The sequence below is a fragment of the Pipra filicauda genome, unplaced genomic scaffold (genome assembly GCF_003945595.2).
Source record: "Pipra filicauda isolate LSUMZ 115617 unplaced genomic scaffold, ASM394559v2 scaffold11_size5308982_pilon, whole genome shotgun sequence".
In the NCBI taxonomy this organism is placed as follows: Eukaryota; Metazoa; Chordata; class Aves; order Passeriformes; family Pipridae; genus Pipra; species Pipra filicauda.
Genome location: NW_024103652.1, coordinates 4,449,986 through 4,465,492, shown reverse-complemented (window position 1 = coordinate 4,465,492; position 15,507 = coordinate 4,449,986). Strand labels below are relative to the sequence as shown.

General features: G+C 50.3%; 1 protein-coding gene and 1 long non-coding RNA gene across 2 annotated transcripts; one reads left to right on the top strand and one right to left on the bottom strand.

Moving 5' to 3' along the window:
• Positions 1 to 577: 577 nt before the first annotated feature.
• LOC120324357 lies at positions 578 to 9,550 on the bottom strand. Its single transcript, XR_005565620.1, has 2 exons — positions 9,328 to 9,550; positions 578 to 8,723 (listed from the first exon to the last, which is right to left on the bottom strand). It is a non-coding gene; the product is annotated as an uncharacterized LOC120324357 (long non-coding RNA).
• A 14-nt stretch (positions 9,551 to 9,564) lies between these two features.
• On the top strand, positions 9,565 to 12,865 carry NKX2-1 (NK2 homeobox 1). The gene is made up of 2 exons (XM_027726897.2): positions 9,565 to 10,012; positions 10,782 to 12,865. Exons 1-2 carry the CDS (start codon positions 9,646 to 9,648, stop codon positions 11,450 to 11,452), a joined length of 1,038 nt encoding a protein of 345 aa, XP_027582698.1. The 5' UTR covers positions 9,565 to 9,645; the 3' UTR covers positions 11,453 to 12,865.
• The last annotated feature ends 2,642 nt before the right edge of the window (positions 12,866 to 15,507 follow it).

Genomic DNA, 15,507 nt, shown 5'->3' with positions numbered 1-15,507 from the left:
ACTTGAGTTTTTTTCAGTTAATGTTATTCAGAGGCAGTAAAATGCTGTAGAGTATTCATTCTGGTTCCAGTTGTGGAAATGGAGCACGTATAATTACCAATGTGGGTAGTAGTCCATCTCATAGCCTTACTTACGCCAGTGAAGGATATTATCTCATTATATCAGCTGAGCGGTCTTCTTTCCCTGGAATTCAAAATAAGCAAGGCACATAAAGGAATGATAAAGCAACTAATTATAAGGGAGATTATTTTAAAAACTGAACAGTAGTCAAAATCCATTAATGGACAGTTTTACATGATTAAACTACTTCCAAGAAAGTATCTAGGTTTTTTCTGCATAAATATTTCTGCAGTGAAAATGTAACTTGAACCTAACTCTATGGTCAGCTATTTTTTGAATAAGTATAATATGTGCTTTCATTTATGACAGAGCAAAGACGAGCGAAATTTTTAACTGCATTATGTCTATCATCCGAAGTAATTTAGAAGATAGTCCTGCTACATGGAGTGTCTTCTGTACTACAATGCTAATAATGACTAATGTCTGGGAAAACATATAATAGAGCTGATAGCAAGGATTTGTTTTAGCATATGTTTTTTATTTGAATAGAAAGTGCTGTTCTAATTCAAAGATTAAATACCTCTGGACCTTCAAAAACTTGTTGGGTGCATTGCTTAGATTACATTAAAAGAAGCTTTGGTTTAGCTTCCCAACTCTCGGTCCTTCAACACAACTGAACTTCAAGCTGAACTTCATTCTTTCCTTCTTGCTGATTGATCAACTCCATGAAGAAAGGTTCTGCAGGCTGAGCCTATGTCTTGTTATGTCTATGAAACCTTTCAGTCAGCACTTAGTTACAAGTGGAACTGTGCTACCCATCCCCTAAAAATATGGGAGCCATAGAATCCTGCTCAATGGATCAATAACACGTCAGAAGGGAAGAGAGGTTGCTGCTGGAACACAACGGAGGAAGATATGGACATCAGCTGATTACAATAAGAGGAGCTCATTTAGGAGCAGCTGTGTATTTCCCATAGCCGCAAGAGTGGGCAATAAGTCCCTTTCCAACTGTGTAATTTCTTTGCCAGGTTACTGCTTGTTCTTGGGAGAAGGAAAAGGTGAAACATATTGATGAACCCTTTGCTTCACCTTCCTTGGCAAGAAAAATGCCTTGGCAGATCCTATATTTTACACTATGCAGCTCACATAAGCAAACATATTTAGCAGAGTGAATGTCAGAGAGAGAAAATGGCAACGTTCAAGCAAAGACACATGCAGTAACAGAAATGCACAGACACTCATTCCTCCCAGTAGTAATTCTGTATTGCAAGCAGTTGTAACTCACTATCCCCCATCTCCATTTCTTGTATAAAATAGAGGAATTCTGCTTCCATAGTTATGTATGACAGTATAGGTGTCATTGGCACTGGAGTGAGCAAGCCACACAAACTGGGTTTAGAGCACTCTTTGAAAGACAAGTGTGTTGCAGGGTAGTCCAGTTGATGGAACCTGATCTGGCCTTCAGAATGCCTGACCCATAGACTTAGAGGCGATGGGACCTGTTGTCAGAGTTGTCAAATTACTTCTGTGGCACACAAGTCTCATGGCTCAAGCAGAGCTTCCCTGACATGTACGTTATGCATATATCCAATTGTACAATAAACTTTCGAGACCCTATTTACAGAAGGAAAGTCTTCAAAGACTGGTATTTGAAACTGAACTAGCTGAAACTGGTAACTGAACTGAACCCTTTCTTGGCAGGAGGAATGCACCTGTTACATCAGCACCCTGGGCCATATATATATGTCAGTAGCTGGTTAACAAAACCCAGCCCTGGAAACAATGCTGCAGAGTATAGCTTTGTTAATGGGTTTGGTAGCAGGACCAATAAAGTTCATTGTTGAGTTTCCCTACAGATGGCTTCCTTTGTGCTGCAGCTTTTTAAATCAGCTTTTAACTAGACCTACCAGTTGTACTAGCCAGACTGAGGGCATGATCTTCCCAGAGATTCTGGTTCCCATGAAGTGAAAAGGGGTGAAACATCCCCAGAATTGTGCTTGGGCTTCTGAAATGGACCTCTTTGCCTAGGAGACTTCTGTGTCCTCTCTTCCAGGAAAGGAACAGAAGAAAATCAAGGCAGAGTGAACATTGATTGCTTTTTTATTTTTTTTTAATTAGAATCAGGGGAAATGCTGATTTTTATGACTCACGTGACAAATGAAGAAATCCACCTGCCACTCACAGTGGGCAGTTGGGTCACTCTGGCCCTACCAGGTCAGCTTACTGACTCATCTCAGCTCTACCTTTGAGGGTTTCAGCCCCGGATGGCACTTGCACATTCACTCTCCACACTCAGAGAAGAGCTTGGGGCAATCAGGCTGCCCCTGCAGAGCAGGGACTGAGAGCAGCCCTCGTGGGGTGAATTCATAGGCTTGGGAGGTAGGAAGCAGCTGGAGAAGAGGAAGAGTCACACCTAACAGGCAGGTTTTGAGTGAGAATCTTTTGTGTATGTGACCGTGAACTATCAAGAGCACGATTTGAAATTGTTTGACTGTGCTGTTCAAAAGCGAGCACTTGGAATGGGCACAAATTATTAAACAGTTCCTCTTGATCCAGGAACAGGAAAATTGCACTTTCCCCACAGAGGGGGAGAAATTCTGCTCAGAGGCAGAGCTACTTCTATGGGAGGGTGTTGAGGTGGAGCTGCAGCAACATCAAAAGAAGCTAATTCTTCCCTCTAGAATTGGAGCAACGCACAGTGAAAAGGGACAAATATTCATGTAATTACACTGGTCTCCTACGAGGACGACTGAGCAAAATCCCATTCTGTTTCCTCATTTATTTGGTTTTGCCTTAGCTAGGGTGAAATTTCAACAGCAACATCAAGTCGGAAGGGCCAGGTTAGCCCCAGTGGGCGCGGCCCGGCCCGGCCCGGCTCTGCGCTTTCCCCGGCGGCCAGAGGGAGGCTACTGCGGGTTTCTCCGCCGCGAGGGACCGCGGAGTCCGGTCACGGTGCGTCCCTCCCGGGGCACGGCTGACAAGTGCAGCGCCTCGCTTTGCAGTGATGGCCCCCGCCAGGGGCACAATTGGACAGCTGGCAGTTTCCTTCCGAATTAAAGCCCCTGGGGGAGCTCAGATCAAGCCGCAGACTGGAGAGCAGAGGGGAAGCAGAGAAAGACTTGGGTGCAATTCCTGGAGCACTCAGTCACTCCCAAGTCAGCGACAGCAGGGCATCCGAGAACAGGCATCCGCGCCGTTTGCGCGGGTTCCTGGGCTGCCGTAGGTACGCACCCGATGCGTAGGCCCTTGGCTGGGTAGCCCTGCACGGCCCAGCAGCCCCAGCCTGGGGTAACAAGGAAGGGCCGGGGCTCCTATCAACCCTCCTGTAACTTGCTCTCGAGTTTTGCTGTGAAAACAAAAGCAAAATATTTCCATTCCTCCTGGCACGAAAATAAAGCTCGGGCACCACCCGGGCTGGTCGAAAAGGCTCCACTGTCGTTTTTAAATGACACATCTTTGCAATCGCTCGCCCCTCCCCGAGCCAGCGGGGAGCCGCCCGTATCCCTGGAAGCGAGAGGTAGCGGGGAACAAAAGGCAAACTCCGAAGTGACATTGAAAATAAAAGGGAGCTTTGGTTACCCGCAGGGTAAGGTCGAGGGGGAAAGGTCGACTTTCCCCCTGCGCGCATAGTCCCGGCGGGCGCGGGAGAGCGCTCCTGGGCTCGGCCCAGTGCGGCGTCCGCGCAGCCCCGAGGGCGCGGGAGGGCGAGCGAAGGCTCTGAACCCCCTCCCCGCAGCACGCACAGGGCAGGCTGCAGCTCCCCAAACCCCTCGGCGGGGCGGCCCGGGGGCCCGGGGATCGAAACGAGGGGCAGTAGACAACGAGTCCCCGCGCCGCCCGCCGCCGCCAGCCACGCTGGAACAGAAAAGGGCTGCGATAAATCAAACGGCCTGGACGACTCCCAGCCCGCCCCTTCGCTCTGCACCCACAGGCACGTCCATGTCCTTCGCCTCCGCGTCCAACCCCACCCGGGAGCCGAGAGCCCCTTTCCCCGGCGCCGGCGCGGCCGCGAGCCTGGGCGAGGATAGGGGAAGGGAGTGCGGCGAGGTGACCCACTTAAAAGCTGAGTTCCTTTTTGAAATACTTAAGAGACGACAGGGTTGAGGACTGTGAATGTATGCGTAAATATATACTCATGCATACCCGCTGCCGGAGGTATGCACCCCCACACTTCTATGTGTGTGTGTGTGTGTGTAGGCTTGTCTGAGAACACACACAAAAGCACATAACTCCTAAGCTATCTATTGTACTATACTGATAGCTATACCTAAAAGCAGATAGATAGATCCCAGTGGGATTCTGTTTGTAGATACATACCAATAAAAAGTATTTTTGCCTGAGTTTATATCTACATAAACCGTGCCTATATTTTTAACTATCTCTACAAACTAACTTTTTGTAAATTGTCTCAACACCTACCTTCCAGAAAATCTCCGCATAAATCACCTCTGACTTGAGTGTATCAAAAATGGTTTGGAGCAACAATAAGTCTTGTATGTGCGTACTGACAGTGTTGCGGCGGTGACAGTCTACCGATACTAAAGAACCCAGATGTGGAGGGCATATATTAACTGCTGATAATATCGGTACCAGGATGAGGGGATCAGACAGCAGTTCACACATCTGTGCGAATGCTGCTGCTATCCATCTCAGACTACCGGGGCAGTCGCGCCTGCAAACAGTCCTTTCCCCCGGGTCCCCGCGCTGGGCAGCCGCGGAGGGGCGCGGTGGGGCTGGCGGGCCGAGGCGTGCGCCGGGGCCCTGCCGCCCCCGCCCTGGCACGGCGGCCCTCCACCCGCCGCTGCGGCTCCAGGAGACCTGCCCTGGCACCCCGCACCTGGCTCCACCCTGGCCCTCTTGGCCGGGAACGGCCTGGCGAAGGAAAGGACGAGGAGGGTGTCGGAGCATTAGGGCAGAAGGGCTCAGCCGTCTGCCAGGAATTGGGGAAGGAGGGAAAAGAGCTGCGCGGAGGTAGCGCTGCCCTCGCTCGCACTGAGCCTTGTGAGGCGGGCCGCTAGGTACCGGTGACGAAGGGGCCCCGAGAACCCCCAGCTGCGAGATGCTCCACGCCCTGGGCAGCTGGAGGAGCAACTGTGCGTGCGCTGCGGAGGGGTGAGGATTTTCGCTTTAGTCTTTGGTGGTCTCGCTGGTTGCCTTGGGTTCCCATGCCAGGGGAAGAGGTTTCGGCCGGTGTATTGAGGAGTTTCTTGCGCCCGAATGAGATAATCAGGGCAGGGGGGCTTTCTCATGGCGAGGAATTGTCCCCATGAGCCACAACAGGCTTTCCCGCCCCCCCCTCGCCCAAACACACAGAGCGCTCCATGCCTAGGGAGAGCTCCCAAGGTGAGTCTCTGGGAGGACTCCTGCCTTACACGCCCAAGCATGTGCTTTCCAGGCAGTGAGAGGCTCACGGCGCCCTGCCCGTGGCCGGCAGTGACACAAGTCCGCCCTACCCGATTACTGCAGAAACCTCCGCTACCGGCGTAGGTGTGCCGGGCACATCATCCCTCCTGGGGAGGGCTGGGGCGACAGAGGGTGTATAACATCGACATGCACAAGCAATCAAATGAAGTTTCTATGAGCTTGCTCAGGGTGGGTCGAGAGGGAAGAGTTGCGACAAGCTGCCCCGGCGGTGTCCTTTTTCAAAGTGTAGGGTTTCGGGACGGTCCTTTACATCTCTCTATGGATGTGTTAGAGTTGTGCTGATGACCAGGAGAGAAGAAAGAGTTCTGTCCAAGATCTGCTCTTGACCCCTCTAACTCCAACCTCTTTAGGAGCGGCTGGCCCCTCTGCAGAGCCCTGCTCCCGCGGCAGGGAGGGCTGTACGGCTGCGGGCAGGGCAACGGGCAGGGCAACGGGCAGGGCCGACTCCTCGGCGCTGAGAGAGGGGGTAACAAGGTTGGACAGGGGTTGTCCTGTTGCGCCGGTGGCTTGGCGGAACCAGACACGCACCCGTGTACTGACCCACAGGGACCACGGAGCACCTAAGTCTTTGTATCAAAAAGTTACGCCTAGGAAGAGTCTTTCTTGTTGAGAAAGAATTTGGCGGTGTGTTGCGTGAGACCCTTCCCCTCTGCCCTCCGAGCCCTTCGACAGCTCTGGCTGGCCGAGCACATTTGATTCCCCTTGGGGAGGCACAGCAGCTCGTATAAAAAAGACATTGTTTTCTTTGGAGAGCCCCGTGCGCACTTTCAAAAGCTGATCCTTGAGTTCCCAGCCCCCGCAATCCAGTTGATGAGGAAACGCGCTGCGGTCTTGGTGGCACCGTTTCCATTGGGATTGGCACCATTTGATTGACAAAGTCTCCCATTCTTCCACCTCTTGAGTGTTATCAAAAGGATTGTGTGGGGTCAGAAGCTATTGAAGGGACGTCCGTGTAGCCGCATTTCTGCAAACACGAGGTGAAAACCGTGCCTTTCTCATGAAAATGTTTCCACCAGGCAAAACGCATCTTATCTTCCTTGCTATCCTTCTTAGCATTTCTTTTTAACTCGAGTGATTTACTAAACAGCATCACCAGGTACACGAACATATCACTAAAGGCAGCCTAGGCAGGACCCTGTCGGGGCGGCCACTCTCTCCGGGGGCTGGGGGCAGCCATCTCTGTTCGACGAAGCTCGGGTGGAGGGTTTGAAAGAAAAGGGTGAGCGACGGGACACGGCAGCAGCAAAGAAGTTTTCTCGCCCCTTGTCTGCGGTGTGACTCGCCCTGTTATAACTCATTTGGAGAGGGAAAGAAGGTAGAGGGTCTGACCTGCTTCCGTTTCACCGAGTCGATCTAGCGGGGCTAAAAATTGCTGTCGGGACCCGGCGGGGCGTAGCTGTGCCTGTACGCGCGCCAGTGTATTCCTAACTCAGCAGTCAGACCCACATAGATAGTTTCACCCGCTCCCCAACAAAGGTGAACGGAGTGCTCTCTCATTAACTTGCCTCTACCAGACCCTGCGCAGAGCCAAGGCCGGAGTCGCTCGGGATAACCTAACGGAGCAATATTTCGGAGGCGATTTAACCTGCTGTCCTTCCAGCGGGAGGATAAATAAGCTCTCCCAACCGCAGCCGGAGGCAAAGGGGGTCGTTCCGGCGGAGCTCCGGGGACGGCGCAGGGCGGCGGGGCGCCTCTCCCGCCCCCGCGCCCAGCGCTCCGCGCACCGCTGCCAGAGCTGGTGCTGGTGCCTCCCGAGCTGCCCCACCTCGCACGCATTGGATGGAAAAGGAGTCGCTGCTTCTGCCCACAAATTGCGCGGCCACTTGCCATCTTTCCTCTCTGATTAAAGCCGACCGCAGCGTCATTTAGTGGATCCTGTGGGATTTAATTTTTTTCCCTTCCATCCACCCCCTTCTTTTTAACGCTCATGAAACAGGCACGGAGCTGATGTGTTTGAGAAATTCGGGGGGGGGAAACAACAACCATAAACCCAAAACAACCAAACCACCAAGTGTCTCTTTCTGTAGGAACAAAACCAAAGACCGTACTGAAAAACGCGCAAAAAGTGGGAAAAGCGGGGGCGGGGGGGGGGGGAGGGAGGGGGAGAAGAAATGTTCCAGAAATTTGGAAAGACAAGATTGTAAGATTTTGAAAGAAAAGAGGAAAGAGAAGAGATAAAAGCAAACGCCTTTCTAGCCCGAAGTCGCCCTTCCCTGCCTTCAGTGACCCAGCGGGCTCACAACCAGCCCACTTCGGGATATTCAACCTTGAGGGAGCTGATGCCGAAAGAAGCAGCTGAGATGATGTAAGAGAGCTGGAGACCTGATTGAAGGAAAGTTCCCCCGCTTATATTTGTGTGGAAAAGCTCACCTCTTGCAGAGCTCTAAAGTGTAATCAAGACTGAGGCTTACACTTGAAGGATGTTAACTCTCATACGGGAACCTACTTGCTCCTAAACGGTTTCTTGCCTAGTGAATGAGAGCCTCCCAATTGAAGCAAAATGATCCTTATGTACTAATATCAAGCACAGTCACAAAGCGACCGGCTATTTATGCTGCCACTTTAGACAAAGATATTTAGTTATTCCTGGGTAGCAAGTGCACTTTTGCATTTTTAAGCACGAACCAACCGAGCACAAACATATTTACAAGCGCAATTACTAAATAGTTACTTGACACTTCAAAGTCCCAGGGTTAACTGTACCTTCGCTGTAATTTTCTGAATATCCGTGTAATCGCTGTACTAAATTGGGTTTGCCAGGGCCGTAGGCCGGAACGTGAAACACTCAGGGGTGGTTTCTCTCCTCCGCCCAGATCACCCCGAAATATAAGCTTTGGAGACACTAGGCATTGGGAGATTTCTTCAAAGCCCCGAGTGTCATTAGCTGCTGGCTGCCTGTACATGTGTGTGTGGCTGTGAATGGATCGCTTTTGTTTTCACACCGGATCCGAGAACAGATCTGAAAGTGCCAGAAATTGCAGTTCATTGGAAACTACAGGGAATTCATTGGCAAGGTCGTATAGCAGATGACCTGAGAGGTCTTCTCCATCCAGCTCCCGTGCTGTATAAATAACCTTAGAAAGCAGCTTCAGGTTCAGAAGGACCACGAGTGCCTGTGAAGAGTCTTTGCCTTTGAGAATAACAAGCGACATCTTGCGCTAACCTATTTTTCATCGATGTCTCGCCCCAGGCAATTAAATTACTGCTTGATTTTGGAAACTTGCATCTTCCACCTATCCCTGAGATATCAAAAAAAAAAAAAAAAAAAAACAAAACCCTAGGTGAAAGGAACTTTTGGGTTCAGGGAGAAAAACGATTCTTGCACCGTGTGTCTTAGAGAGTGTTCCCGAGATGCTGAACCCCAAGTGCTTGTTCAGCCTCAGCCGGCCGGGGCATCTGACAGTCCAGTGCGGGCAGTGCGGGGAGCGGGGAGCTGTGGCCCGGCGGGAAAGGTCTGCCCTCCGGAAAGTTGCCCTCCTGACGGCGGGGCTCCTTCCGGACCAAACTTAGTGGGGGAAGAGGGAGATTTGGTGCTTTAGCTCACCGGCATTCCACCCCTTTTCCGCAGCTCTCACAAAGGCTGGGCTGACAACCTTGCCACCCGGGAGCTGTTTTTAAATCTTTTCACCCAGTCAAATGGTGGTCTTTTTGCCTTGCCTTCTATTTCCCGTCCACGATATTGCCACCCCCGAGAAAAATAAAATGAGTTGTGCTCACAGGGTCTCTCTCTCTTTCCCCCTCTCTCTCCCGTCCTCTCTCTCTCTTTTTCTTTTTTTTTCCTCTTTTTTCTTTTTTTTTAAGACATAAAAAAAATCATGACAAGTAAAACTTAAAGGTGTTTACCTTGTCATCAGCATGTAAGCTAATTATCTTGGGCAAGATGTAGGCTTCTATTGTCTTGTTGCTTTAGTGCCTATGCCCCGCCTCTGGTGGCAGCCTAAAACCTGGCGTCTGGCTAAAACAAACGAAAGGCAGCCCTGAGCCTCCACTCAATCCAATTAAGGCGGACTTCGTCCACTCGGTTACGTGTACATCCAACAAGATCGGCGTTAAGGCAACACCAGAATATTTGGCAAAAAAAAAAAAAAAAAAAAAAAAAAAAAAAAAAAAAAATTTGCCTCCCCTTCCTTTTTTTTTTTTTTTTTCCCCAGCCGCCGAATCATGTCGATGAGCCCAAAGCATACGACTCCTTTCTCAGTGTCTGACATCTTGAGTCCTTTGGAGGAAAGCTACAAGAAAGTGGGCATGGAGGGCAGTAACTTGGGGGCTCCCTTGTCAGCCTACAGACAGTCTCAGGTTTCTCAGCCGGCCATGCAGCAGCACCCCATGGGCCACAACGGAACAGTGACTGCCGCCTACCATATGACAGCGCCAGGGGTCCCCCAGCTCTCTCATGCTACGATGGGGGGCTATTGCAATGGGAACCTGGGCAACATGAGCGAGCTGCCGCCTTACCAGGACACCATGAGGAACAGTGCTTCGGCAGCAGGATGGTACGGCACCAACCCGGACCCTCGCTTCTCCTCAAGTAAGTCATCCCGGGGCTGGGTTGTCGGCGGGGGTTGGCCGCGCAGCTGCCCCGCCAAACCGCGGGCAGCGGGCGCCGGGGGCTCCGCGCCAGGGCAAAAGTCGGTCCAAATCTCAAACGCAACCCCCACCCCCAAATTCCTCTTTCTGCATGAAGATCGTGCCCGGTCCCTCCACCCTAGCTGCTTGCATGTCAGCCTCCCGCGGCTGCTTTTGCGGGGTTGGGGATTGGAAGCCCCGCGCTGGCGGGGAGAGGGAGACGGGGGCTCGCCGTCCAGCGGGGCTGGAGTGGCGCGGCCCGGGGGCCCAAACGGAGCCGGCGGTGCCCGTCCGCCTGCGCACCGCCCGGCACCGGGCAGGCGAGAGGGGAAGCCGAAGCCTCCGGGGCCGCGTCCCGAGAAGCGGCGGAGCGGGCGAGTCCGCCCCGGCCGGCGCCGGCGGAGCCGCTGTCCGCGGCCGCTGCCGCCGCGCTGTCACATCAGATACTTGCGTGGCTATGCCCCCCCGGAAAGGATGAGGGGCGAGTGGCTGGCTTTATTCACCAGGGCCGGGCCGAGAGAGAAGGGGGTCCCGTTGACCGCCGCTCGCCCCGGGGGCGCAAGTCGTTGTTTAGAAGCGCGGGCGCCCCGAGGCCGGGGCTGGGCTGCCGGGGGGCTGCGGAACTCCTCTGGGGGCAGGCGGCGGCGGGGGCTGCCCGGAGCGCGGGGCCCCTCTCGAGCCGGGCCGGGCCAAGCCAAGCCGCCTAAAACGTGCCGCCTTCTCCATTGCAGTCTCCCGCTTCATGGCGCCGTCCTCGGGCATGAACATGGGCGGCATGGGCAGCCTCGGGTCCCTGGGAGACGTGAGCAAGAGCATGGCCCCGCTCCAGAGCACGCCGCGAAGGAAACGGAGGGTCCTTTTTTCCCAGGCCCAGGTCTACGAGCTGGAGAGACGTTTCAAGCAGCAAAAATACCTCTCCGCCCCGGAGAGGGAACATTTAGCCAGCATGATACATCTCACCCCGACTCAGGTCAAAATCTGGTTCCAGAACCACCGCTACAAGATGAAACGCCAGGCCAAAGACAAGGCTGCACAGCAGCAGATGCAACAGGAGAACGGCTCCTGCCAGCAGCAGCAGTCTCCCAGAAGGGTGGCGGTGCCAGTGCTTGTGAAGGATGGCAAGCCCTGCCAAGCAGGCTCCAACACACCCACAGCAGCTATCCAGAGCCATCAGCAGCAGGCAGCTACAACGATCACAGTGGCTACCAATGGCAACAGCCTCGGACAGCATCAGAGCCACCAGACAAACAGTGCGGGGCAGTCTCCAGACATGGGACAGCACTCGGCCAGTCCGTCCTCTCTGCAAAGCCAAGTCTCCAGTTTGTCTCACCTAAACTCTTCTACTTCTGACTATGGCACTGCCATGTCTTGCTCCACCTTGCTATACGGTAGGACCTGGTGAAAGGATTAAACAAAGAAAAAAAAAAAGGCAAAAAGGAAAAAAAAAACCACCAGATTTTCCCAGTTACACAAATCTCTGTCCTCACAAAATTATTGTGTGCTTTTATCTTTCTTTTTTTTTTTTTAATTACTTTTTCCCCCCTCCCCTCCTTTCACTGAATGGTTCTCTGCGGACCTCTAAGAGAGAGACTTTTTTTGTTCGGTTTTGTTGTTACTCTTGATGGGTTTGGGTCTTTATTTTTTTTCCCCCAAAGTTGTTGTATGGGGTGTTCAAAAATATTCTGACTAATAACCGTGGAGCAGTCTGCAGAAAGGGGACCATCATTAAGCATGGTCCAAAGGCTTGGATATCAGATGTACACTTTGCCAGCGTCTAGGACTTGCATGTAAATACAGAGATTTTGGGGGATGAGGTGGCTTTCCCCCCCAGAAAAACGCATTCGCGTCACCCAGACACAGGAAGCAGCTTTCCCCTCCCCGGTCTCTCCCAGCCCATCTCCAGGGCCAGCGGAGGAGACGTGGAGTCATCAAAGGCTTGGCTTTTATTTTCCTCCTTACGTTTGATGTGAACCTGTAGCTGTATAATGCTGTCAAAAGTTGGACTAAACCCATAGTTTTTAGTAGCCTGTATATTTTGTTGTAAAAAGAAAAGGAAAAAAATACAATCAACCAAACCAACCCACGTTTTTTATGGACACTGATCGCCCCGTCGTAAATCCTCTGGCAGTTTGTTATTTGCGCACGCCGCCTTTTCCTGTTGTAACTTATGTAGATATTTGGCTTAAATATAGATCCTAAGAAGCTTCTAATAAATTATACACATTACGAATATTCTTTTTTTTATTTCCCTTTGCTTCCTCCTCCAAACCCTCCCTTCCTTGTTCTTTTTTTTTCCTTGATGGAAAAACAAACCGAGATGTTGCCAGACGCCGGAAGGCCCCTGCCCCTCCCAGGGCCAGGACCCTGTTCCCAGAGGGGAGCTGCGCCAGAGAGTTAACGGGATACAGGATCAGTCCTCAGCGTGCAAACGGGACAAGCAAACGCGTGGAATTCTCGAACTCGAATGCGAAGGGACCGAGTCCAAATTCATTAGCCCGATTATTGAGGGGAGGGCGGTATGAGGGGGGCGGGGGGCACCTCAGCGACTTCTTGCTAAAGAAAGCAAAGTATTCCAGGGCTAGAAATTCAAATGTCAAAGGCACAGAGGAGAAAGAAGGCAAAAGTCTAACGCCACTAGAAAAAAAATGACGAAGAACCCGCTGTCAGTATAGAATATGGGGCTGATTTAAAGAGCGTCCAGTTTTAATACCTTGTAAAAAAAAATAATTTCTACCAGGTTTTCCTATGTACTTGTATTTTAAGGGAAGTACAGTCACCTTATTTATAATCAAAATAAAAAATAGTTTATTGTGTACGACATGTAGTTTGAATTAACTTTCTTTATCAGGCTGTGTTTAATTTTCTACGCATACGCAACCCCCGCAAGCCCATGCAAGCACACGGTCACGCAAGTTCCCCTGCACAGCCCACCCCATCACCCAGACGGAGGTTAGCTGCAGTCTGCGGCTTGCCGGAACACAGACGGGGTTTGGTTGTTTTGGGTGCTGTTTTTCGAGTGAGTTTTGTGGCTTGTTTTGTTTTGCTTTGTTTGTTTGGAGGGTTTTTATGTAGCGATTTGAGAAGTTTGTAGAGAAGGACATGAGGAGAAAGTGCTTGTGCGCGCACGTGGGTGGGTGGGTGGGTGTGCGCGCCCGGCTGAGACACCGAGGGGCGCTTGGTAGGAAGGTAAATATCGGTAATGAAAGGCAGTTAGGTATTAACTTTTCTGTAAATATATAAAGCACGTGAAGCTAAATAGCTCGTATCTGACGAGTCTGAAATCCCTGTAATTCACTATCTTTCAGGTCCCAAATATCCCTTTTGTGAGTGCAACAAAATAAGAAGTCCCCCATCCTAAAAGACCTCCTAGCACGTTTTCCTTCGCATCTGCTGCTCGGTTTCGGGTTTTTTATCAAATCCTCTCAGTTAAACAACGGAAGAGGATCGCAGTCATTGAAACACCTCTGAATTACACAGTTGTTATGAAATACTAATATTTTTGAAGTGAAAGGAAGGAACTTGCCTGGGATAGAAACAACCCAACCTCCAAGTTAAGTAGCAGCTTTCGAAAGCTCCAGTCTTTTATTTATACAAGATAGCCGGTGTTAGTCGGACACCAAGTGCTAGTCTGGATGGAGAAGAAGGGAAATACACGGAAGAAAAAAATATTATCAGATTCTTTCTGACCACCTTCCCCTTATTTCTAAATGGAGGATATCACTTGTGTCAACGGGAATTTCAAGACCTTTCATTCTTTATATTATGTCCTGCTGTATACAGCGACATTCTCAACTAATCCAAAGAATATTCCGTATTTTTTTCTTTCCAGATCTATAGCATCATGTTAAGCATGGTGGGGGACGGGGGCGGGGGAAGGGGGGGGGGGGAAGGGCGCGGCGGAGTGTCTGGAGCTTAGTGCTGTTATTTCTGCTAAAAGAAGAAAGTGTTGGGGATTTCTGGTCCGTGGTGCAGCGCTACCAGCTCCCGTGGAGGGAGTGAGAACAGGGTTGACTCTACGGATTTTTTAAAATTAGGTTAATTTCTCCCGGAGTTTATATACAAGACCGTGGGGAAAGTGCTGTAGTTAAGTCGACATTTCCCCTTCAGATGTAATTAATGTTTGCATTCTTTCAAACCCAGGAACGTTCGAAAGTGAGTAGCACTGAAAGGCATTAATACAGCCGATAAATATTATACCCCCGCCCCCCAATATTGGAGTTAGAGTGTTTGATAGAGATCCAGCCAGTAACTTTTCATTATAGACTTCGGGGAAAATACATTAATTTTATTGTGTCTCGGCAACCTCATAAACACATATTTGGTGGTGGGTGTAATTACTGTAATGGATTATTATGTACACTGACTTATCTTTCTTAAACTAGATTTAGTTTCGATTAAATAAACTCGTTTCCACTTTGTCTGATGTCGGCTTAGTTTAAAGTCTGTTTACTTGATCCACAGAAAGGTGAATTCATCTCTTTATTAGGCACTAGAGACCGAGCAAACACAGTTCAAACTGTATTTACATATCAATCAGGAGAAATGCAAACAAACTGCTCTTTAACAATTTTTATAGAGTTTTTTTTCACAACGTAATATAAAAAAAGATATTTGTGTCGCTCATAATTATTTTTTAAAATAAACTAGTTATGCTTTGATTAGGATGAAGATATTTTGGGGAGGGAGGGAGTGTAAACACATTTTAGTCTCCAGTGTCCCCTGAGAACACTCACGAGAACTCGGTCACTGTATAGTTTTTTAAATTGAAATATGTGCCTCCATCTAAACTCCTGCTTCTTCCAATACGCTGATTTTCGGTCTCCCGGTAATCAATGCAGAACTTGAATAATGGGATGGCGAAGGGGAGGGGCAGCATGATTCAAATCTGAAATGATGGAAGAGATGCACGTTTCTCACTGTAACTGCTTTATCAACACTAGACCATGGGTACCCCGTATTTTGAGAGATAAAAGGATCTAGTGAAGAATGACTATTCCCTCCCACTTCCCCACTGCCTGGCACTGCCTGTAAGTGTAGGAGAACCGCGGAGGGCATTTTTTTCTGCTGTAAATAGGAGTTCATGTTTAAGTGCCATGAAGTGTGCATGTAGTGGCACAGCAGGCTGGGAGGAGGGGGGGTGGAAAGAAGAAAAAAAACCAACCAACAAACCAAACCAAAAAAATTAAATCCCAAACCAAACCCAAACCCAAACAAAAATCCCAAAACTTAACAAAACCATATCACTACTACGGCCACAACAGCAACAACAGCAAAAGACTTCTTCATGTTTCCTCCTTCATATAAAAACGGGCTGTGGGTTGTTGGCTTTTTTTGTGTGTTTCACAGCAGCCTATTAGCAAAAGGGATGCACGGGAGGAAAGGCTCGGGGGAGCCGGTGGCGCTGGGGCTTGCCCCGGGTGCTGCCGCGGCCCCGATAGTGGAGGACGGGAGCGGCGC

Bases quoted from the DNA above. Each gene is read 5' to 3' on its own strand.
- NKX2-1 (XM_027726897.2), top strand. From the start codon at position 9,646: ATGTCGATGAGCCCAAAGCATACGACTCCTTTCTCAGTGTCTGACATC. The intron at 10,013-10,781 runs GTAAGTCATCCC...TCTCCATTGCAG, and splicing joins GGACCCTCGCTTCTCCTCAA to TCTCCCGCTTCATGGCGCCG.